The sequence below is a fragment of the Ovis aries genome, chromosome 8, assembly GCF_016772045.2.
Source record: "Ovis aries strain OAR_USU_Benz2616 breed Rambouillet chromosome 8, ARS-UI_Ramb_v3.0, whole genome shotgun sequence".
Lineage (NCBI taxonomy): Eukaryota > Metazoa > Chordata > Mammalia > Artiodactyla > Bovidae > Ovis > Ovis aries.
In genome coordinates, this window is record NC_056061.1 from 48,297,711 (window position 1) to 48,322,238 (window position 24,528).

The 24,528-nt window shown below is 44.4% G+C and overlaps 1 protein-coding gene across 1 annotated transcript in view; it reads left to right on the forward strand.

The window, feature by feature from the left end:
* The window catches only part of LOC101114365 (gamma-aminobutyric acid type A receptor subunit rho1), a 54,668-nt gene extending 31,166 nt beyond the window's left edge, over positions 1-23,502 (forward strand). The window contains exons 3-10 of the mRNA XM_027972716.3: positions 1,802-1,908; positions 3,556-3,623; positions 5,507-5,730; positions 10,263-10,345; positions 13,310-13,450; positions 15,829-15,981; positions 17,840-18,036; positions 19,798-23,502. Coding sequence (XP_027828517.2) covers positions 1,802-1,908; positions 3,556-3,623; positions 5,507-5,730; positions 10,263-10,345; positions 13,310-13,450; positions 15,829-15,981; positions 17,840-18,036; positions 19,798-20,091 — 1,267 coding nt within the window. The 3' untranslated portion in view covers positions 20,092-23,502. The remainder of the gene's footprint in view (positions 1-1,801; positions 1,909-3,555; positions 3,624-5,506; positions 5,731-10,262; positions 10,346-13,309; positions 13,451-15,828; positions 15,982-17,839; positions 18,037-19,797) is intronic.
* The last annotated feature ends 1,026 nt before the right edge of the window (positions 23,503-24,528 follow it).

The following is a 24,528-nucleotide window of genomic DNA, read 5'->3' on the forward strand; positions in this document are numbered from 1 at the left end:
GCTGAGGGGTAAGTGAAGACTGTGCAAGGCCCTTGTGGCACTGATTGTAACAGCAAGACGAGAAGCAACTCATGTGTCCACCGATAGAGGACTGAGCGCGTGAGTGATGGTATATCTGTGCAATGCAACACTATGTAGTGTGAAAAAGAATATGAGGCTTGGGATACTTTGATATGGAAAAAAATCCAAGTTTTATATATATAAAGAAAGAAGTAAAAAGTGTAAGTTTATGTGTTACTTGATGTGTAAAAATAAGAGACCATTTGCAACAGCATATATGACAAATCACTTCTATGTGGAATTAAAAAAAAAAAACTAGTAGATACGGAGAACAGATAGGTGGTTGCCCTAGGTGTGGGGTGTGGGGTGGGCGAAATGGATGAAAGGGATCAAGAGGTACAAGCCTCCAGTTATATCATAAATAAGTCCCGAGGATGTTAATGTACAGCATGGTGACTATAGTTAACACTACCATATTGTGTATTTGAAAACTGTTAAGAGTAGCTCTTAAAGTTTCTCATCACAAGAAAAAAAAACTGTGACTATGTGAGGTGAGGGATGTTAACTAGATGCATTGTGGTAATAATTTTACCACAAAATATACATGTATCAAATCATCATGTTGTACAACTAAAACTAATACAATGTTAAGTATTGTTTATATCTCAAAGCAACTGGAAAAATACAGGATATAAAAATGTATGTTTGTATTTACTTGTACCTACAAGATACTCTGAACAGGTAGACCAGACATGAATAAGAGAGGTACCAGGGGGAAGGGGGACTTGCCTGGCGGTCCAGTGGTTAAGACTCATGCTTGCAAAGCAGGGTCTCTGGATTGATCCCTGGTCAGGGAACTAAGATCCTACAAGCCCCACGGCCAAATGAAGAACAGAGAGAGAGCAGTAACAGTGGTTGGAGGAATGGGATGAACGGAGGCACAGGTAGAAAGCCAACTTTTCACTGCATTTCCTTTCTCTTTTTAATTGTCAAGCCCTGCAAATATATTACCTACTTAGAAAAACTGAATACGAATTAAAATGGCCCTAGATTCGATTCAGAAGCAGAAGCACAGGAAGCTGCCTCCCAGGGAGCCAGAATGGTTGGCATTTGAACCAAGGGCAAGTCCATGCTTTCTCTGCAGAATGGGCCAGAGGGGTCCAAGGGAGCCAGGCTCGGCCAACACCCACTGCCTCTCCCCTCCAGCTGCAACCTGCCCCAAATGGCTGAGGAGCTTTGGGTGAGTTTAGACTTATTAGTAAGCCCAGGACCAGCAGTTTTCAGCCTTGGTTTCACATTAAAATCATCTGGGAGGCTTTTAAAAACATTAATGTCCAGGTTCCATTCTGCCCAGATTGGCACCTCTGAGATGGAGCCTAGATGTTGGATTTTAAAATATTTTATTTATTTTGAAGTCTTAGTTGAATTTGTTACAATATTGCTTCTGTTTTATGTTTTTTGGGTTTTGGCCAAGAGGCATGTGAGATCTTAGCTCCCTGGAGAGCGAACCTGCACCCCCTACGCTGGAAGGTGAAGTCTTAACCGTTGAACCACCAGGGAAGCCCCCTAGATGTTGATATTTTGTAAGCTCCTCATTCACACTCCTAAACTCCTGTCTTGGATCATCTGCGTTGGTTCATTGACCCAGAAAGCCGGAGAATGGAAGAGAGGATTTCCAGTAGCTTTAAAGAAGAAATACCACAGCCCATCAAACTTGTCAAGATCAGGTCTGAATGCAAATAGTTTTCATCTGACTTAATTAGGGTATGTGATCAACCTCTCGTTTTCTCTCGCTCTGCAGCCCAATTCTTAAACGAAGCCCTGATATTACGAAATCGCCACTAACAAAATCAGAGCAGCTTCTGAGGATAGATGATCACGATTTCAGCATGAGGCCTGGCTTTGGAGGTATGAGGCATGCACTCTTGAGGCTCGTCTTCTTTCCAGGTCCTTCTGTCTGTCTGTGGGCAGCATCTGACCAGGGAACCATTCAGCATTGCTCCCTACTCCAATCAGGTCTGCCTAGGTTGTGAACAAGGCCTGAGCCCTCAGCATCATCTGAGCACCTGCTCTGGCTAGCCTGCCTTGGACTCTGCTGAACACATTCTTGGGAGGCAGCTGCTGGTTTGTGGCCAGACCAGCCGAGCTGTCCTCAGGCCATGGCTCCCAACAAGGATGTCTCAGTATTAGAGAGGCTAATAGCTGGCTGTGGGGACAGTTGCAGTCTAAAGTTGCCTCCTGAAAATGCTTTGAAATAACAATTTTTTTAAATTGGGTCTTCTAAATTTATTTGTGGAAGCAGTTTTTGAAATTTTCTTAAATGATGCTCACTTTCATAGCTCCTAGAAATGCACAGTTTTTAAAATAAAATGTAAAAGTTCTGTCTGCAATATACATTTAAAAATGTACAATAATCATACCCCTAAAATCATGACTATTATCAATTTAATGTGAAATATGAATCTTGGACTAAATTTGTTCTTATCCTGGAGCTGGCAGACAGAACTCTGGGCCCATATCCTAGGGTAGAGTGTGGTCTGCTGAGTTTAATTAAATGAAAACTCTTTAGAAAATAATGAGTTAGTGCCAGAGCCCTTTGAAGCTTAGCCTGCAGCTGCCACATTTCAGATTTCTTAGTGTCAAATAGGGTTTTCATTCTTATGAGGTTTTTTTTCCTCCCACTGGGAAAAAAATATTTATTTCAGAAATCATTCTCATGCCTTTTACTTCTTCCAGTCACTTTTGCCTAAAGGATAAACAGGTTCTAGAAGGGAGTCTTTATTCAGTCCCTAATCTGCTGCTGTTGGACCCAAATTCACCTTTTCACTCCGTGATGATATTCCATGATGATATTCTGTGATGCTGTTCCATGCCTGTCCTACACACCTGAAAGCAGGGAGGGAAAGAGGCAGCAATCTACTTCCCTGATAATTCTTTCTTTTTATACATATTAAGTTTTTATGGCCTAGAAATGCCCCCCAAATATAATATTTTCATATCCACCCGGTGTATCACATCCCCCATGGAGGCGACTCCATCGTCTAGCAAAGATACAGATCAGTACCTTGGCAAATGTTTTGAATATGACCTTGGTTCTAATTCACCAAGCAGGGCCTTTCTCCTGGCCAGAGACACTGGCTTCCAAGATGAAAGAGGGTACAAAATCAGGAGGTAAATACAAAAATTAAAAAATGTGTGACTTCATGTTAAGGAGTAACTCTTTAGATGGGACCCAACTTTGACCCAGGTCTCATTGTTCCTTTAGATAAGCATATGTAACCAAAGACAAATGCTTTGCATTAACTTCCTCATTTCAGAATCATCTGACTGATTCAGACCAAATAAGAATTTTTTTTTTTTTTACCTTCGCTGGAATATTCTAGGGAGCGAGCCCATGATGCCACCCTTTTATCTCTGGTTTGACTTTAGCCTGGCATGTGGGACACCAAACCTTCAAATCTGAATGTGCTATGAGAAATACTGCTTATGCCTGTCTCATTCGTAGTCAAAGTTCAAATAAAAAGAGTAAATGCTCTTGCCATGCCCCGTCCCCAGGGCCAGCCATTCCTGTTGGCGTGGACGTGCAGGTGGAGAGCTTGGACAGCATCTCAGAGGTGGATATGGTAAGCGCTTCTCTGGCCAAGGCTGCGGGTGGGGGATCCCCTTGGGCCCTGTGCTGGGCCAGGAATGCCACACACCACAATTCCCCGGGCTCACAATCCCGGGGCTCACAACCCCGGGCAGTGGGAATTCCCACACTTGATTTACAGGTGGCTCAGCGAGGTCGAGACACTTGCTCAAAGCTGCCCCGTTGCCAGGGAACAGAGCCGCATGACAGACATGACCGTCCCCACCCCAGTGTCCAGGCTCTTGCCACCTGCATGTATTCTCTGCATGCTGTCCAGCGTAAGCAGCGGGATCCAAGGAGCCAGACACAAGCTACTCCTGTGGACTCTGTGTCTGGCGGTGAAAATGCAGAAAAAGCTCAAGTTTCCTCTGTTTTTCTTTTTTAAATCGGCTTTGATTAACAAACAGAACATTCTGCAACTCCTTGACCTACAGGACTTTTTAGAAGCTTGTCTTAGCTGCGGAGAAGCAGGCCTGAGACTAGCACTCGGGCACAAGCAGTTTAACGGCAGCCACCCCAGTATTCTCGCCTGGAGAACCCCGTGGACAGAGGCGCCTGGTGGGCTGCAGCTGACAGGGCTGCAAAGAGTCAAACGCGACAGGGCGCACACACAGACAGCAAGGAAATACAGGAAAAGAGTGGGGGGATTCTCTGATGACCCAGGGCTTAGGACTCCATACTTTAACCACTGAGGCCTGAGTTCAATTCCTGGTCCCAGAATGAAGATCCTGCAAGCTGCGTGGCACAGCCTGTGTGTGTGTGTGTGTGTGTGTGTGTGTGTGTGTGTGTGCGCGCGCTAGCTCATTTCAGTCATGTCCAGCTCTGTGTGACCCTATGGACTGCAACCTACCAGGCTCCTCTGTCCATGGGATTCTCCAGGCAAGAATACTGGAGTGGGTTGCCATGCCCTCCTTCAGGGGATCTTCCTGACCCCAGGAATTGAACCTGCATCTCCTGGGTTTACCTGTATTGGCAGGCAGGTTCTTTACCACTAGCACTACCTAGGAAACATATATATATATATATATATATATATATATATATATATATATATATATGAAGAGGGTGGAGAGGTGAGACAGGGAAAAGGAAGGAAGCAAAAACAGTCATGTCATCAGATCAGATCTATGTGAGAATCAGTCCCTCTGGGCTTCTCTGCTGCTGCTCCTAAGTCGCTTCAGTCGTGTCCGACTCTGTGCGACCCCATAGACGGCAGCCCACTAGGCTCCCCTGTCCCAGGGATTCTCCAGGCAAAAATACTGGAGTGGGTTGCCATTTCCTTCTCCAATGCATCAAAGTGAAAAGTGAAAGTGAAGTTTCTCAGTAGTGCCAAAATCTTAGCGACCCCATGGACTACAGCCTACCAGGCTCCTCCTTCCATGGGATTTTCCAGGCAAGAGTACTAGAGTGGGTTGCCATTGCCTTCTTCGCTGGGCTTCTCTGGGAGTCAGCAAAGAGCTCACCTCAGGGTTGTCCCCACTGAGGGGCCAGAGAGCTGGGTTATCCATCCCCCTTACCCATCCCCAGCCCCACTCCCTGGCTGAGGGCTGCTTCCAGACGCATGAACTCTTAGGCTGGCAGTTGGCCCTGTGTGTGGGCAGGCTGCCCTCAGGCTGGGGTCCCAGCACTGGCAGGAGCAGCCTTCTGCAAGTGGAGGCAAGTGCCCAGGGGTGGGGTGGGGTGGATTCAAGGCCCCCTCTGTACAACCTCCTGCTGAGTCCCCCATGCAGGGTTCCCTCCCTCATGAAGCAGCAGAGACTAGAAGCAAGGCCGCCCTGGGCTCAGTTCACTCCTCAGCCTGGTGGTGGGGGTGCAGGGTGCCCTGCTATCACCCGGCTGTTCAGTGTGTGGGCTCCTCCTCCCTACCCTTTGTCCCAGGACTTCACGATGACCCTCTACCTGAGGCACTACTGGAAGGACGAGAGGCTGTCCTTCCCGAGCACCAACAACCTCAGCATGACATTTGACGGCCGGCTGGTGAAGAAGATCTGGGTCCCTGACATGTTTTTCGTGCACTCCAAGCGCTCCTTCATCCACGACACCACCACAGACAACGTGATGCTTCGGGTCCAGCCCGACGGCAAAGTGCTCTACAGCCTCAGGTGAGCCCTTCCCGACCTCCTTCTGGGCCTCTTCCCCTCAGCGTCCTCTTAACCCCAAAGCTGGGAAGAAGTACAACTCATTTGTCAACCAAGAGTATCATTGCTCCCACCACAGCACTTTTGCTTTTGGCTTTGAACAGTGAACTTCTAACTTTCCAGGGGCTCTGACTTTTCAACATCAGGAAAACTTTACACATGAGTAAACATTTTAAAGAATTATTTCTCCTTAAAAATACATTTGGGGAAATTTCTCATACTGATGCTTATGATTTAGGCCCTGTGCAAGTTCAACTTCAAATGTTTAATGAAGGTTTTAGTTCTCTAGTAGGAGTCAGAAAAGTAGATAATGTAATTCTTCTCAAAGACCTGGCTCCTTTGACCTCTCTGATTCCCATGTTGGAATTTTGCTTTAAAAAAGGCATTTACCTCACCTGGTCAGTTTAGCCATGTTTCTTTTTTAAAAAGTTCCTTCTCACCAGAGTGTCTTCCTTGAGAGACTATGGGGAACCCCGGGCCACTTGAGGACTTTAAATGGTATTTTGAGCATCACTTCGAAAACATAAAGAATAAAATCATTGAGCACAGCTGACTTAGAAATTTTTTTTTCTTTTTTTTCTTTATTCCTTCCTTCCTTTCATTCATTCATTCATTCTTTCTGTGCAGTTGATTTACAATATTACCTTAGTTTCAGGTATATGACATACTGATTCAATATATGTATAGACTATACTCCATTAAGTTATTATAAAATATTGGCTATATTCCCTGCTCTGAACAGTAGCCTTAGAAATGTTTAACTACTCATTAAGCACTGACCTGGATAACCTTCCCTTAGCCACAGACATTGCAGTGGGGCTTTCCCTGTATGCCCCCTTGAGAAAATCTTGGTGCCCACCTCCCCCCGGAGGACGTGTAGAGATGAGCTGCAGGCCTTTAAAGAGCAGCACCTCAGCTACTGGCTGAGATTTACTCCTTCTGTGCTGTGCTGAGAGTGCATTTCAGTTTTACAGACTTTATTTTGGTAAAGCTGAATCCACACACCAGTGTCTAAGAAGGGAGTGCCTATACCGATGCAGTGTATTTTTAGAGTCAGAGATGGCAATATTGAAGCTGAATTTCTGCCCTAAAAGAATATTTATAGTAATCTTTTATTACTTCATCCTGACTTAGAATCTAAGCAGCTAGGTCCCAGACTCAGAGTTTTACTTCTGTTCTTAACATAACATTAATTTTTAATAATGGCTATGTTTGGGACCTTCTTGGTGGTCCAATGATTAAGACTCTGAGTTTCCAGTGCAAAGGGGACTCTATCCCTGATCCCACATGCTGAGCAGCATAGCCAAAAGAAAAAAAAAACAACTTATGTTTAACAAGAGGCTTTCAAACTTCTGATAGTCTAGCATCAGGTCTCATGAACTGCTGGAGGTCCAGTCTGGCACTATTGGACATGACACCAGAGGCAGAAGAGAGAAAAGAGGAAGTGGAAAACCTCAGTTCATTCAGCATCAAAGTTGTCAGTGAGCCTCCAGGTGCCTAAAAACATAGAATTTGATTTTTCATTGCAAATGAAATCATGGATTTGTTTAAGGGAGAAATAAAGAGGTCCAAGTTAGTGAGAGCTGTCACTTTGAGATTTATTTGGGGGAAAACATGGAGGAGCTGGGTACTGTCACCTCTGTTAACAGCAGGTTAACACCAAATCAGTACTAATCTGTTGCCCTCCACCACATCCATACTCATTGATCCATTCAGCAGAATGTGTTTTTATTAAGATTGGCCGCCAGAGTTGTACAGATAAAAACCCTGTCAGGTCTTGTCTTAAGCTCTGGGTACATAAAGATGAATAGTATAAAGTCACTGAGCTTAGCATGATTGCAGCCTGGTGGGGGAGCCCTGCAGGAACCAAAGGATTAGATGCAGAGAGAGGCACAGACACCAAGGAGGTATGGGCAGGGAGCGACAGGTAACAGGATGGTGAAGTTTCCTAGGCATCAGGAGACAATAACAAGTGAAATTCACAAATGAGATGCTCCATCACACTAGGTAGATTGAAAAATCAATTCCATGGTTCTTGAATTCCCAGTCAGTTTCAAGATTTGAGAGTCAATGATTGTTGGGAGGAAGAGATTTTTCTTGGGAGAGAGGTGTGGGCACGCCATTTGCCGGACTGCACAGGACACATATGCGCTTATGGTTGGGGGACACTGCAGTTAGAGGGTGAGAGAAGAGCTGTTTAACCGCCGAGGGGCAGAGCTAGGAGGAGTTTTGGCTCTCATGGGGCCAGTCTGCACTCCCAGGCTTGTTGGGAATAGTTCAGCATGTGTGGCATGGAGAGTGGTGAGCCAAGAGATGCGGTGGGAGATGCTGCTGGAGGATGGAGGTGCCCAGTGGGGGGAATGAAGGACCTGGGAAAAAAGTCTCAGCTTCAACCACATAGTGGTCCCAGAGAGCTTGAAACCACCTCACCAGAGAACCATCCCTCTCTTATCTCACTTCTACCCATGTGGGAGGTGATTAGAGATGGGCAGACACTGACCACTCAAATGCCAACTCTGTCCCTTAGCTGGGAAGGAGGAGCAGAAGTCTCAATGTGAATGAAGTCTGAAGTGTCGATACCTTGGACCAAAATTCTTTGTTTCTGAACTGAGATATGTTTGGTTACTTGTGAGGGTTTTGACTGCCTGTTACATGAGAGGGTTAAGCAGGAAAATCTCAGGACTGGCCAAGCTTCCAAGGGAAGATGCTCTAGATGAAATAATTCAAAAGAACTTGAGGGAAGCAACAGTGAGCATGGGTGAGATTATACCACACGCTGTGCTTGTTCAATGCTTGGGTTACAAGTGGAAAAGCATCAAGTCAGGGTGCCAAGAACAAGTCTGATAATGTCTGCGATTCTAAAAAACCTGCTCCTGTATCAACTGACAACAGAGAGAAGAGCTATTTAATACTTTCATTCATAGCAAAACCTACCTGCATTTGACATTGGATGTCCCCAAAGTTTGCCACAAGTGTCTCCAAGCTTAGCTCCTAGTTTCTTTCTTGCTGGTGACGCCATCAGGTGTGGTTGTGCTGGTGATGTGCCCATAGAAATGGGAGCCCACCCATTAGGTGTCCAAGTCAGAGGCTGGCCTGACCACCCCCAAAAAACATCCTGTGTATCAGTATTCCCAGGAGAGATAAGATGATCCAGCTGTTAACCATACAAGATCCCTCCCAGACCATAACACTCAAATAGAATGAGGAAAATAAGGCAAAAATCTGGATAACTGACTTTCAAAAAAGTTATTTTCCTTGAAATTTCCATTTAAAAGTGATTTTTTCTTTTTGGCCATGAATTATCCAGATAATTTTCATAACTTATACATAGCCAATTTTCTGTGGCTGAAGGAAAAATAGTATGTTCACTAGCTAGTGACTGTTAATCATACCCTGCCATGGAATTCCTCACTGGGTGGGAAATCTTTCTTCTGTGACTAACAATCTGTATTTGCTTATTCTTTGATGCAAAAGCCAATTTTCCTGTGTAAACTCTGAGGCAAAACCATTAGATGCCAGCAAGTGCTTGCATGTTGATGCATAAGATCTTCCAGTGGTTTTCCATTTTCATGATCTCCATGGAATTATCCACTAAGAACACCTGCGCCCACTAGTAGATGTTATTATCAATATAGAAATATCAACATTGTAAAAAAAAATAAAGTGCCTAATTTGGCAACTGGCATAAATACTTCATGAATATTATTGTAAAAACATTGTACACAAATAGTGAATGTCAGTAAAATCAAGAAAAGAAGAATTTGAATGAATCTGAAACAGGAGAGCAATATACTCTTTTTTTTTTTTTAGTTTTTATTTTTAAATTTTAAAATCTTTAATTCTTACATGCGTTCCCAAACATGAACTCCTCCCACCTCCCTCCCCATAGGGATGCAGCATGCTTGGGGCTGGTGCATGGGGATGACCCAGAGAGATGTTATGGGGAGGGAGCAATATACTCTTATGGTTTCTTTTAAGAAACCATAGGAGCTGGGGTTTCACGTTTTATTTTCTATTTATTTTTAATTTCAGAAGTGGCTCTTTTAAAAAATATTTATTGAATTTGTTACACTGCTGCTTCTGTTTTATGTTTTGGTTTTCTGGCCACAAGGCATGTGGGATCTTCGCTCCCTGACCAGAGACTGAACTTGCGCCCCCTCCACTGGAAGGCAAAATCTTAATCACTGGACCATAAAAGAAGTCCCCACATTGTTTTATCGATGGAGACCATTGCTTCTCTAAAATGCTTGCATGCGATGGGGCTTAGTGGAGTCATTGTTGGCCCCATGGTGAGCCTGGGGTTAAACATAAACACCCAAGAGTTCTCCAGTGTGGAAATCACACATAAGCTATTTGGTTCTCTAGGTCCTGCACACTGCTTATGAACTATAAGATTCTATATTGGGAGGAAGCAGAGGCCTTTTCTTTTTGTTTTATCATTCTGTGCTTGTATTTTGCAGCCTCTGCACATTTGGACTTTATCCGTTTGTTTCTAGGGTTACAGTGACCGCCATGTGCAACATGGACTTCAGCCGGTTTCCCCTGGACACACAAACGTGCTCGCTTGAAATTGAGAGCTGTGAGTAAGCCTATGCTCAGACAGCCCCTGCAGACCTTAAGTTACCCTAGAGCCTCTGACTCTCAGGAGTAGGAGCAGGATGTGTTCCTATTTGTGACTCTGCTTTTTTTTTTTTTTTACAAGAAATTTAATCTCTTAATAAATTTTAATTAATTTATTTTCAATTGGAGGATAATTGCTTTACAATATCATGTTGGTTTCTGCCATATACCAACATGAATTAGCCATAGGTATATGTATGTTCCCTCCATCTTGAACCTTCCTCCCACCTCCCATCCCATCCCACCACCCCTCTAGGTCACCACAGGTGACTATGCTTTTGAGATGACTTTTCAGGTAGAAGCAACGTCTTGGGTAAGTTTGAAAGTCAGGAACAAATTTGGCACTAAAAACCTTCTATTCCCATAATTGACCCTTTTAATACTCATGGCAGTGGTTATAAACTCGGTCCTGTGGAAACTGAAGGTTTGCCAGTTTCCCAGGGCAAGTGCCTGGGGAAGGGGAGCTGAGGGCTCAGCAAACGTGGGTCTCCTTCCAAGCCCCCACATGGCACTCATCACACAGTCCACCAGAGAGCTCCTTATGGGTCTCTGTTATCGCTCTTCTGAGTAAGATTTCCCCTGAAGAAAGAATTTCCTGACAAAAACAAGTTGGGCAGCAATTGCCCCAGGGTACAGCAGTGCAGGGTACAGTGAGTGCAGGTGGTGGCTGAGACACTCAGGCATAACCTAGGGGCCTTGGGAAACTTACACACATGCAGAAACCCTGGAAAATTAAATAGCCATGGGAGGACCAAGGCTGCGGCCGCGTCCAGGACTGGCCTCCCTAGCTCTCTATGCACCTGTCCATGCTCCAGTCTCTGCCAGAATGTTTCCTCTGACTGTCACAGTCTGATCCACCCCCGACCACGACTCCTTCTACACTCGTCTCAAACCAGCGCACACCCACTGACACGTCCCGGCCCGTGTCAGAGTCTCAGTGAGGACTTTCGTTGGCCCGGCGCATCCTGGTAAGCCTGCCGTGGCTGTGGTGGTGGATCAGGAGTTCTCTGGCTCCAATCACCCAGGGCCGAGGAGTTCAGGGACATGGACTCCACACATAGGAGGGACAGCTCTGTGGGCCGCTCAGCGTGGGGTCAGGGAGAATAAATCCCAGGACCAAGGGAGTGACTGCCTCGTGCACCATGGCTTTCTGCCTGCTCTGTCCTTTAATCCTCCCAAGCTCCCTGTGAGAAGGTTACTGTTATCTCCTTTATGGAGCTTAACAGAGAAGGACTAATTTTGCTTTCCCCACGACACCCAGGCAGTGGTACCCGTCAGGCTTCCACCAGAGAAGCAGAACCGTAGGACAGGGGTCCCCAGCCTTTAGGATCTAATGCCTAATGATCTGAGGTGGAGCTGATGGAATAATAATAGAAATAAAGTGCACAATAAATGTAATGTGCTTTAAACTATGCCCCTACCCTGGTTCATGGAGGAAACTGTCTTCCACAAATCTGGCCCCTGGTGCCAAAAATGTTGGGGACCACTGCCATAGCACATAAACAGGGAGAGGCTGGTGTGGAGGACTGGCTCATGTGAGCATCTGTAGGGCAGGTGGTGGCAAGGGCAGGCTGCGGCCTCTCGGGCAGGAGCCCACCCTGCTGTCCACATGTGGAATTTTATCTTCCTCCAGGGAACCTCAGGTCCGCTCTTAAGGCCTTTCAACTGATGGGATCAGACCCATCCAGGTTATCCTGGGTCATCTTTATTTCAAGTGAGCTGGGTGTAGATAACACAGCAACAAGCATCTCCCCAGCAGCACCCAGATTAGTGCCTGATTGAATCCCTGGATACTTCCAATAGCCTGGCCAAGTAGACACATGAAAGGGGTCATCGCATAGGTCAAAGGTTAAAGGTAGAATAAGAGAGGAATAAAACAGCCTCGGGGAGCCCCAGAAAGAACTGTCGACACAGGAGCAGCCCCTTCAGGTTTTACCCCTAGTTCTGCCCAAACAGCAGGTAGGTCTGCCGGGTTTGGGTAAGCAGTATGCTCACCTAAAATAAGTGGGGTGGGGAAGTATGGGGCCAGAGGGAGGGATCCTCAGGGAAATCCCCTTGATTCTACCCTGGGCAGAGCAACGAGAGGTCTACAGAGAAAGACCTTGTTAGGGTGCAAATCTCCTTGTGGGTCTTTCCTTGCTAGAATGCAGCCCCTATTACCTGAGCATGTTTAAAGGTATTTGCCATCAATGATGCATCATCACCCTTTGAAAGAAGAAAGGGCTAAATTACCTGTGGTTTAGAAAGTTGAACTATATGCAATGTTGCTGCCTTGGACTGCAAGGAGATCCAACCAATCCATTCTGAAGGAGATCAGCCCTGGGATTTCTTTGGAAGGAATGATGCTAAGGCTGAAACTCCAGTACTTTGGCCACCTCATGCGAAGGGTTGACTCATTGGAAAAGAGTCCCACATCTGATGATGGGAGGGATTGGGGGCAGGAGGAGAAGGGGATGACAGAGGATGAGATGGCTGGATGGCATCACTGACCTGATGGACGTGAGTCTGAGTGAACTCCGGGAGTTGGTGATGGACAGGGAGGCCTGGCGTGCTGCGATTCATGCAGTCGCAAAGAGTCAGACATGCCTGAGCGACTGAACTGAACTGAACTGAACCTGCAAAATAAAAAAAAAATTTTTTTTTTAAAGAGCAAATTGTAGTTTCTGGTCTACAAAAATAGCAATTTCATCTGCTTTTAGGCTGACTTGAAGGGTGAACACTTGCAGTTAGGATGAGTATTTAGGCCGGAGAGCTTTGCCCTGATGATTCTGGAAGACTGAGGAGAATTAGATTTGTCTTTTTGGATTTTGTTGTGCTTTGTTGGACTGCAGTTTGTTTATTCAGCTGATCTTGTTACAACCTCCACAGAGCCTCGCAGACAGGCTCATCTTTCCTGGCGTCTGATGCCATCTTGTCTTTTTAGATGCCTACACGGAAGATGACCTCATGCTCTACTGGAAGAAAGGCAATGACTCCTTAAAGACAGACGAGAGGATCTCCCTCTCCCAGTTCCTCATCCAGGAATTCCACACCACCACGAAGCTGGCCTTCTACAGCAGCACAGGTGGGGAGGAGGGGGATGGGGGGTGGGGAGGGGCGGGGAGCTAAGAGAGGGGGCTACTTGGATCTCAGGAGGCGTGTGGACTGTTTGAGCAGAGCCTGTGCCTCTAGGATTTGAAACCAAAGATGAGATTTCCAGATCGGGTCTAGAGGGCGGTGAGCACAGGGTGAGAAAGGTTTTTTGATACCACCACAGCATCAGAAGTGATAACCTAGAAAATCTTAATAAAAACTCCAACATAAGCCCTCTGTGCAGGTCTATTTGAGACAATTGCATTGACAGTTTAACAGCAGAAATTTCACCCTGATATGACTCCCAGAGACACCTCTCCTATGGGCAAAAAATAGTCCAATTTCAGGTTTATTGTTTTCTGTTTATGTTCTCTTGACTTCAGCCCCTTTGAGTTCTTCTCTCTTAACCAATCCCCTGCTGCCATATTGTTTGCACAGCTCCTCTTATGACCCTCTTGTGAGCCACAGTGCAGGAACTACAGCCCATGGGCAGTGTCGTTGTTTTTTGAACCGAGTCTGGGCAAGCTTGCCATTGTCACCCCCTGCCTCCACCACCATATTGCCTGAGGACAGGTGCTGTGGTCTTCTTCCTGGCAGCTGAGGTTACAGCTGAGCTTCACTCTCTCCAACCCTTGCCTCTTTGTTAACTAATCCCCTTTCAAGATGACTTTGCTCTTATCTTTCTGCAATTTCTGTTGCTAAAACACTGCATGGTTGAGTACACTCTTTGATCTGTAACAGAAGGCATTGCTCATTTCCAACATATGGTGATATCACATCTCTTATCTTTTGCACACCTCACCCACCAGTCTTGGTCCTTTGGGGAACCCTCATTCCTTTGACTCTTAGCATTTTGACATCCCCTCTTGTCTGAGTGTGCTTGGGCTGCTATAAAAAACTACCATAATTCTCTGTGTGTGTGTGTTTGTGTGTGTGTGTGCGCTTAGTTGTGTCTGAGTCTTTGCAACCCCATAGACTGTAGCCTACCAGGCTCCTCTGTCCATGGGGTCAAGAATACTAGGGTAGATCACCACTTCCTCCTCCAGGGGATCTTGCCAATGCAGGGAGCGAACCGGTGTCTTCTGCATGTCCTGCATTGGCAGGCAGATTCTTTACCACCAAGCCACCAGGAAGCCACAGACTGGGTGGCTTCTAAACAACAGGAACTGGTTTTGCACAGTTCTGGAGGCTGGGAAGTCAAGACCAAGGAAACTCACCCTACTTACAACCCCACAGAGCCTCACAGACAGGCTCATCTTTCCTGGAGTCTGAAATATTCAGTGTCTGATGAGAGCCCGCTTCCTAGGACTCACTGTGTCTTCACAGGAAAGAAGTCGCAAGGGAGCTCTCTGAGGCCTATTGTGTAAGGGCACCAATCCCACTCACAATGAAATAAAATTCACAAATGAAATTCACCTTCCAAAGGCCCCACCTCCAAATACCGTCACTTAGAGGATTAGGTTTCAACACATGAATTTGAGAAGGACATATTCAATCTCTAGCACCTCCACAATCACTTTCTGGAGCTGTTATAAATATAACCGTTGCACTAAAATTGTCCTGGGATGCCAGTTTTCCAGTTAATGTTGCCAAGTCCCCATTTTATTTTCAGTTCTTGTCATGTCAAGTTTATCCTGCCTTTTCCTCTCCTTCCACCATTTTTTGTTCCCTTCAATTCCTCCATACAAGTTTTCCTTGTAAAGAGCACCAGGGTGAAGCTAAAGCATAGCCTAAATGTACTGTTGTAGTGAGCGTGGTATTTTTACTTTAAACATATTTTTCCCCATAAAGAAATCCAGAGGGAGTTGTTAAATCCACACATCTCAAGCTTTAACATATGTAGGAATCATGTGGAAAGGAGTGTTGAAAGAAGTTTCTTTTTCTTTTTTTTGACCACAGTGCGGGGCTTGTGGGATCTTATGTCCCTGACCAGGGGTTGAACCTGGGCCACCACAGTGAAAGCACCAAGTTCTAACCACTGGAAAATCAGGAAATTCCCAAAAGGAAGTTATGATTCAGTAGATCCAGAGCAGGGTCCAAGAATCTACGTTTCTAACAAGCACCCAAGTGATGGTGATGCTGCTGGGCCGTGTGCCATATTTGAGTAACAAAAGTCTTACATGGCCTTCCTGAGGGGTTCCCTTTGTGTATAGGATGGGGGCCAAAGATTCCTTGAAATGTACTAACCCTTATGATGTGGGTTATCATATAATCATTCTGTTCCATGGTTTTTCTGTCTTCCATTTTATAAAGATAGGGTAAGTTTCCAGGCAAGCGTCTAAGGCATTTATGATTCTCTGAATAAAATCTGTCCTATGGGGAGGCTAAGCGGCTATGGTGTGTATTCTTTCTTCTTCCTGTGTCCCGCAGGCTGGTACAACCGTCTGTACATCAACTTCACGCTGCGTCGCCACATCTTCTTCTTCTTGCTCCAAACCTACTTTCCTGCCACCCTGATGGTCATGCTGTCCTGGGTGTCCTTCTGGATCGACCGCAGAGCCGTGCCCGCCAGAGTCCCTTTAGGTAAGCAACATCTCAAGTGCACGTTCAAGACATCTGAAAATACAAGGAATTCCTTCCAGATAAAACCCTTCTTTCCAAATGGGTCCTGAATCCCTGTAGGCATTATAACTCAGAAAAACATCAAGTTATTCATTCACAGGTATAATGCCACTATTAAGAATCTGTGTAGCAAAGCCGTTTCTAGGTCCCCCTGGGAGTCCACACAAACAGTTCATCTTTTAATCTTAGTAGAGCTGAGTTCTGGAGTGGGTTGTTCTGGTCTCCGGTGCTTTCTCTGCTCATCTGGATATGAAAGTCACATTCTGTAACAGGGCTTTTCAAAAGGTGGCTCAAGGGATCTTTGTGATAGATTCTCTGGGGGAAATTGTTTAAAATGAAGAATCCTGGGGTCTATCTACATGTATAGGATCAGAATCTCTGAGAAAGTTCCAGGAATTTGCATTTTGAACAAGCTCCCCCAGTAAACCTTTTTTTTCTTTTTCTTTGATGTGGATCATTTTTAAAGTCTTTATTTAACTTGTTATAACACCTTCTGTTTTATGTTTTGGTTTTTTGGCTGAGAGGCATGTGGGATCTTAGTTCCCTGACCAGAACTCGAACCTGCTTCCCTGCATTAGAAGGTGAAGTCTCAACCACTGGACTTCCAGAGAAGTCCCTCCCCTAGTAATTCCTATACATTCTTAACTCTGAGAATCCCTACTGTACTATCAATAGCTGTTTGCCATCCACTCTCCTCCCTGGTTTAAATATTGCACCCATTCCACACGCATCCCCATGGCTCAGAGGTCCAGGGGCTTCAAGGGAGAGAATGACTCACCAGGTTTTAGTGAAACTGGATTGGTGCTGGCTCTTAAGATGACCCCAATCCGCTGTGATTTGGTGTTTGCCAAGCAAATGTTCTGAGCTTAATTTGAAATCTCAGGGACATTCCCACTGACAGATGCCCTGGCCTTTAACGGTGGTTCTGTAGCTTGAACAGTTACTGTGCTGAATAAATAAATATTCTAGTTTCAGAAATCTGTCTCCCATAAATGAGGTTCACATCATTCTTGGTAAAATTGACAGGGTCCTTAAGTCAACATTGCAGTATGGGCAGCCAGGTCCAGGATCCAGACAGGCCCTGACAGCTGATAACACAGGCCAAGGACTACAGGATTCTATACCAGCAACAAGGACACAAAGATTAAAATATAACTTGTGTACTTTCCCCCCCTCTTTTGGAGAAGGAGTTCCAAGAAACATACATACCTGCTCATATATACAGTCTTCTTCTTATTTTGTTTATAAATATTTATTTTATAAATAAAGTTAATTAATGTATTTTTTGACTAGTTTGCAAAGTTTGTGAAATCTCAGTTTCCCAACCAGGGATTGAATCCTAACCACTAGACTACCAGGGAACTCCCCTGCAACCTTTGTTTTAAACAACTGAATGTAAAGAATTGTCTTACTGCTAACATGTCAGGGGCTCTCTGCAGAAAAACAAAGTGATAAAGGTGCCATGATGAAGACTCAAGGAGGGGGATTTCCCTGGCAGTCCTGCACTTAAGACGCCATATTTTGACTGCATTAAGGCTCCATGCTTTTACTGCAGGGCACACGGGTTCAATCCCTAGTCTGGGAACTAAGACATGCCACTGAGCAGAGCCAAAAAATAAAAAGATTCAGGGATACGGCTGGGAACAGAGTAATAGGAGAAACTTCATAAAAGCTAAAACTGGAAATGTGAGCAGCTGGAGGGGCAGGGAGGGAGACGTTCTAGGCCAGAGGAGCAGCTGGGAGAAAGAAGAGAGGCACGGAGCCATCCAGTGTATTTGGTGAAAGATAAACCCCTGCACCTTTCTCTCTGTGTCTGCAGGGATCACCACGGTGCTGACCATGTCCACCATCATCACGGGCGTGAACGCCTCCATGCCCCGCGTGTCCTACATCAAGGCCGTGGACATTTACCTCTGGGTCAGCTTCGTGTTCGTGTTCCTCTCGGTGCTGGAGTACGCGGCCGTCAACTACCTGACCACCGTGCAGGAGCGGAAGGAGCGGAAGCCGCAGGAGAAGGTGACTTTACCATGAGCAGGAGTGTCTGCAAGGGTAGGATTTGGTCTAGCAAAGGACCTTGGGCAGGTCCGACCGCCTCTGTAAAATATGGTAATGACACTCCCTTCTCCACTATTTCACCAGTTAGCTGTGAAGAACAAACAAGAGAATAAGTTTAAATGGTGTGAAATTTACTCTGAGCTGCCTCTTTTACTCATTCAAACATACATTTAGCATCTACCATAAACTAGCTTCGGAGAAGGCAATGGCAACCCACTCCAGTACTCTTGCCTGGAAACTCCCATGGACGGAGGAGCCTGGTAGGCTGCTGTCTATGGGGCCGCACAGAGTTGAACACAACTGAAGCGACTTAGCAGCAGCAGTAGCAGCATAAACTAGCTTCCTGGAAATGGCAACCGACTCTAGTATTATTGCCTGGAAAATTCTATTGACAGAGGAGCCTAGTGGGCTGCTGTACATGGGGTCCCATAGAGTCCGACATGACTGAGCGACTTCACTTTTACTTTTCACTTTTCACTTTCATGCGTTGGAGAAGGAAATGGCAACCCACTCCAGTATTCTTGCCTGGAAAATTCCATGGACAGAGGAGCCTGGTAGGCTGCTGTCCATGGGATCTCAAAAAGTCAGGCAGGACTGAATGACTGAGCACCCACACATAGACCAGGAGCTAAGTCAAGTTAACTAAGGCATCTCTTCAATCTTGGTGGTGTTCCTAGTTCAGGGATAAAAGTAAATGGCAATTCAACATGGTGGGACAAATGATTTATGAACATAGAGGAATCATAAAAGAAGCTTCCAGCAATGTCTCTTTCCAAGACAGTCTTTTAAATAGTTGCATAATAAAGAATGTTTTGGATGTATTATAACATGATTTATTCCCCTATTGATGGGTAGTGTTTTTCTTTTCCATTTTTTGCCACTATAATATATGCTGCAATAAACATTATATATATGTATTATACATAGATAGATGGATAGATATATTTGTCTCTTGAAAGCTTATATATATATAAGCTTCCAAGGAACCACATCCTCCATTCTAGGAAAATTTCCTTCATGTGTGAGCTCATACAACTCCCATCACTTCCCAGATCACCTTCCCTCCTACCTGGTTTCCCCTTCATTCTCCTGTCTGCAGTTCAGTGATTATCTCCTCCAGAAAACTCAGGCTCTGTAGAGGAAACTATCCCCACAATGCCACACCTTTCAAATTCCCACCCCATCTCTCTCTCTTTCTCTCTCTCCGCGCCGCCCCCCCCTCACCCCCTCACACACACACAGTAACTGCAAACATTTCTATCAGGAGTCATATCAGAGAACATGGCGATTATCTGATCATGACCCTTCTTGTGGGCCTCCAATATCACTTGGTGTTTCCTAACAGTTGATGGGTTACCTGCTCTTTCATTGATAAAATGTTTACAGTGCCACCATCATTATTCTCCCAACCCCTTAAAAGAAAGGACTTCCCTGTAGCTCAAATGATAAAGAATCTGCTTGCAATGCAGGAGACTAGGGTTTGATCCCTGGGTCAGAAAGATCCTCTGGAGAAGGGAATGGCAATCCACTCCGGTATTCTTACCTGGAGAATCCCATGGACAGAGGGGCCTGGTGGGCTACAGTCCAAGGGGTCACAAAGAGTCGGACACGACTGAGCAACTAATACACACACCTTGAAAGAAAGTAGGAAAAGGCGATCCCCTCCTCTGTGCAACTTTGTTGGTTGAGTTGCATTCCAGCGTGCGTTTGCTATATCCGCAGCTTCCCTGCACCTGCGGGTTGCCTCAGCCGCGCGCAGTCCTCCTGGACGGCAGCTACAGTGACGGGGAGGTGAATGACTTGGGCAACTATACCCCCGAGAACGGAGACAAGCCCGACAGGATGATGGTGCAGCTGACGCTGGCCTCGGAGAGGAGCTCCCCACGGAGGAAAAGCCAGAGGAGCAGCTACGTGAGCATGAGGATTGACACCCACGCCATCGATAAATACTCAAGAATCATTTTTCCAGCTGCATACATCTTATTCAATTTAATATACTGGTCGATTTTCTCATAAATGCCTGTAATTCTATACATTTCACATTCTTATGTATGTACTAGAGAAATAATTGAGTGATGAGACATAATTTAAGGCTATGATGAGAAGAAAGCTCCCAGTACCCACCCTTCTCCAGCTTTCCAAAACTACGCTGACAAGGCACTTACTGTTTAATTTACACTTGTTAACTGCTTATTGTATACACAGCATTATACTCGGTACTGAAGGTATAGAGACACCCGGAGCAACTGATGGTAGTTGTTACTGGGATCTCTTAGAAAAGCGCACTGCTTTTCTAAGAGAAAAGGCACCCTGGGGTGGGGTAGGCACACTGTAGTTCAACCTCTTTTAGACTCTAGATACTTATTCATACGAATCATATCCTTTATGTGAGTGTGACTCTATTCGCTGGACCAGGTGGATCTGGGAAGCACCTAAAGTTCTTTTGTTGTTGTCATTTAGTTGGTTAGTCATGTCCGACTCTTTGCGACTCTATTCTTGCCTGGGAAATCCCATGGACAGAGGAGCCTGCTGGGCTACACAGTCCATGGGATTTCCCAGGCAAGAATACTGGAGAGAGCTGCTGTTTCCTTCTCCAGGGGATCTTCCTGACCCAGGGATCAAACCCACATCTCTTGTATTGGCAGGCTAATTCTCTACCGCTGAGCCACTCATTTACATGCACCTAAATCTCCACTTTGACCAAAACTTATGCTTTAGTCTGTAGCCTCTTACCTATTTTATATGCATCTCTTCGTGTTGGTTTCATTACAAGGCAATAATAATATTCCTACTTTATTTACATCTTGTGGTTCCTAAGGTTTCACCTCTTCACAAGAAAAGCTCTTTAGATTGGTACAGTGGTTTCTGATTTTGGTAGGTATTTCCCTGGTAAGGAAACTTTGAAGAAGAGAGTATTTGCAGGCATTTTGTCAGTTTTGTCATAAGGGTAACTAGCCTAGAAAATTTGTGTATGAGTGTTCCCTGTTTGATAATCACTGCTTCATGAATCTCCACCTTGCAGCATGTCCAAGTTCAAAGTGAAGTTAGTAATGTGGTATCTTCACTGATGAACCTCGGATTAGACCAACTTTTTTCTGTATAACCGTGGCAAGGAAATGCATAATTTGGGACTACCTATAATTTGTTAGGATGAGAAATACATGGTTACTGAATGTAGAAGAGAATGCCAAAATGAAAAAGAAATGGTTACACATCACTGGACATCTCCATTTATACTCAGTGAATACCACCATCTTCTGTGAACCAGAAAGCAATGGCCACTGATATCAGGGCAGGGGATAAAGGAGAGGGTTCTAATTTGGTGTATTATTTAAACAACATATAGCTATTCATACTGTATAGCCACAGGATCAACTCCCATCAAATTTATACATAAAGCATTTGTTTGAAATTCAAGTAAACTCTATACCCTATTATGTCATTTTTACTCCAAAGCTAATTTGACTGATCCCTATATCACGTTATTTCTTCATGAAGGCTATACTTTGGTCTTCGAAAAAAAAAAAAAAAACCAACAACAACAACCAAAATTTCAGAAAGTCTAGTTACAGGGGAATCTCTCATTTTATTGAAATAAAAAAAAAGCTTTTTTTAAAATAGCAAACTCTAGTAGAAAAATGTAAAGGAATATAGATGAAATAGTTAAATGTCAACTTTTAATACTAAAAACATTTATAGAACATTACCTTTTTCATGCTTATTTTATGAAACAATTCCAATCAAATTTCAAAAACATCTCTGCCACTTGCTTCTTCGTCGGAGCAGGACCACTTTGAACCATCTGGGCGGGTTTCCAGGACACATAATCTGAACTTCCATCCACAGCGTTTGGGGAGCTCTGCCATTTGAACCAGCATATAGGATGCTGTATTGTATTAGTCCGCTCTGACGGCCAGAGTGGAGTACCATAAACTGGGCAGCTTAAACAATAGATATTTATTTTCTTTCAGTTCTGGAGGCTGGAAGTCCAAGGTCAGGGGGTTGGCAGGTATGTTTTCTCCTGAGGTCTGTCTCCTTGGCTGGCAGATGGCCGCCTACTTGCTGTCCTCATCTGGCCTCTTTCTCTGAGTACACGCATGTTTGGTGTCTCTTCTCTTAGGTGACACAAGTCATATTGGATTATAGCCCTGCCCTTGCGATCTCATTTAACCTTAATTACCTCTTTCAAGGCCCTATCTTCAAAGAAATCACAGGGGTGAGAACTTTAAAATACAAATTTTGGGAAGACACGATTTAGCCCATGTGCCTATGGGAATTATTCAGCTTCATAACAGTATATCTAGTGCATCTGAGGGCAGGAGGAGACGGGGGTGACAGGATGAGATGGTTGGATGGCATCACTGACTCAATGGACATGAGTTTGAGCAAGATCCAGGAGATAGTGAAGGACAGGGAAGCCTGGCGTGCTGCAGTCCATGGGGGCACAAAGAGTCGGACATGACTGAGCAGCTGAACAACAACAGTGCATATTACAAGTATTTACTCTTGATCTTTACAACATTATCACATACAGTATTGTTTTCTAGAGTGATCTTTAAAAGGCTTGTTTACATTGATATCTATACTAGTGGTATGAAGAATGTTATTGAATTCATGTTCAGTGTCTTTGCTACCTTTTCTAGCAATTCTCAGGTGGCCTCTACAAGCATCTAACAGCATTGATTGAGGTGACAGTACTGTGCTCTCAAAGCTGTCACTGAGACAGGACTCTGTAATTTGACTTCATAAAAACCCAAATACAAAGCAACTCTCCTTTCTGATAATTTTGGAGAAAACCACCCTTTATATGTGGACATCTATAGTACTTAATAACTTGTTGGCTTGACTGGAGAGTAGAGAGATTTAGTTAACAATATTGTCTAGTTAACAGGCAGGTATGAGGACTTCCCCGCCGATCCAATGATTAAGACTGTGTCTCACTGCAGGGGCATGGATTCAATCCCTGGTGGGGAGACTAAGATCCTGCATGCCATGCAGTACAGCTGAAAAAAGGAAAAAAAAAAAGGCAGGTATCACATGAATACTGAACAAATAAACAAATTGTCACTCACAATGCATAAACGTTAATATGAGGAAAAAAATTTTAATAGTTGCACTTTTCTATTTATTCATTTTTAATAGTGGCATGTTTTGTATTTATTCATTCATTCACCAAGTAATTCTAAGCACCTAGCATGTAGCATGCAATGTTCAAGAGCAGTGCTTCTCAAACCGTCTGTGGTGAAGGACCAGTTTGTTTAATTATTTTATATTTCCGATTCACTGGAGAACTTCACAAACTTAGATCTGAGCCTGAATTCCACCCTGTAGGAACGTGGACTTGTGGGTTTGACCATGGAGCCCGAAACTGTGTGTGAATGTAAGTCATAATGATCACAATAAAGCATACAGAGAAAGAACATTTCATTCTGATTGTTATTAAAAAAGCTTGTTACAACTGAGTGTCTTTGTATGGGAAATTCCAGTGTTTGCAGTAATAAAAAAGCACATTATCCAACAAACACATTAATAATGTTAGAATAAAATGATTTAGTTCACTGAAGTATTATCACCGGAGAAGGTGATGGCATCCCACTCCAGTACTCTTGCCTGGAAAATCCCATGGATGGAAAAGCCTGGTAGGCTACAGTCCATGGGGTCTCGAAGAGTCGGACACGACTCAGCGACCTCACTTTCACTTTTCATTTTCATGCATTGGAGAAGGAAATGGCAACCCACTCCAGTGTTCTTGCCTGGAGAATCCCAGGGACAGCGGAGCCTGGTGGGCTGCCGTCTATTGGGTTGCGTAGAGTTGGACACGACTGAAGCGACTTAGCAGCAAGTATTATCACCACTCTCAAAATAACTGGATGCTTTAACTTTTCAATTTTATATTGTTTAGTTTTTATCTATATATAATTGGGACAAATACTTGTAATTCCCAGAAGAGCGCTGACATTACCTAGGAACATGTTAGGAAAGCAGAACATCAAGCCTCGCCCCACACCCAACTAGAATCTGTATGTTAACAAGTTCCCCAGGTGACTCTTACATACATTCAAGTGAGCAAAGCACTGAACTAGGTTTGTGTAACCATATACCTTTAGTATCATTCACAAAAAGTTATGGAAGAGCTGCATTTATACATGAAGCAACTCAGTATTTCATGCTTACTCTATGTGGGAGGAATACTTCCTTTCTTTCTATCTTTTTTGTTTTGGAGGGGATGGTCATTTTTAAAGTTATAAAAAGCAGAAAAAAACCCATTCATAATCCTATTAGCCATGGGCAACTAGTGTTACTTCTCATCTTTTTTTCTACATAGTTTTGTATAGTTGCCACCATATTTTATATACAAATTGATACAGGTTTTTTTCCATGACATAGTATGACCATTTTCCTACTAAAAACTCCCTATATTTTGCAGCCATTAGAATCATTCCATACTATGAG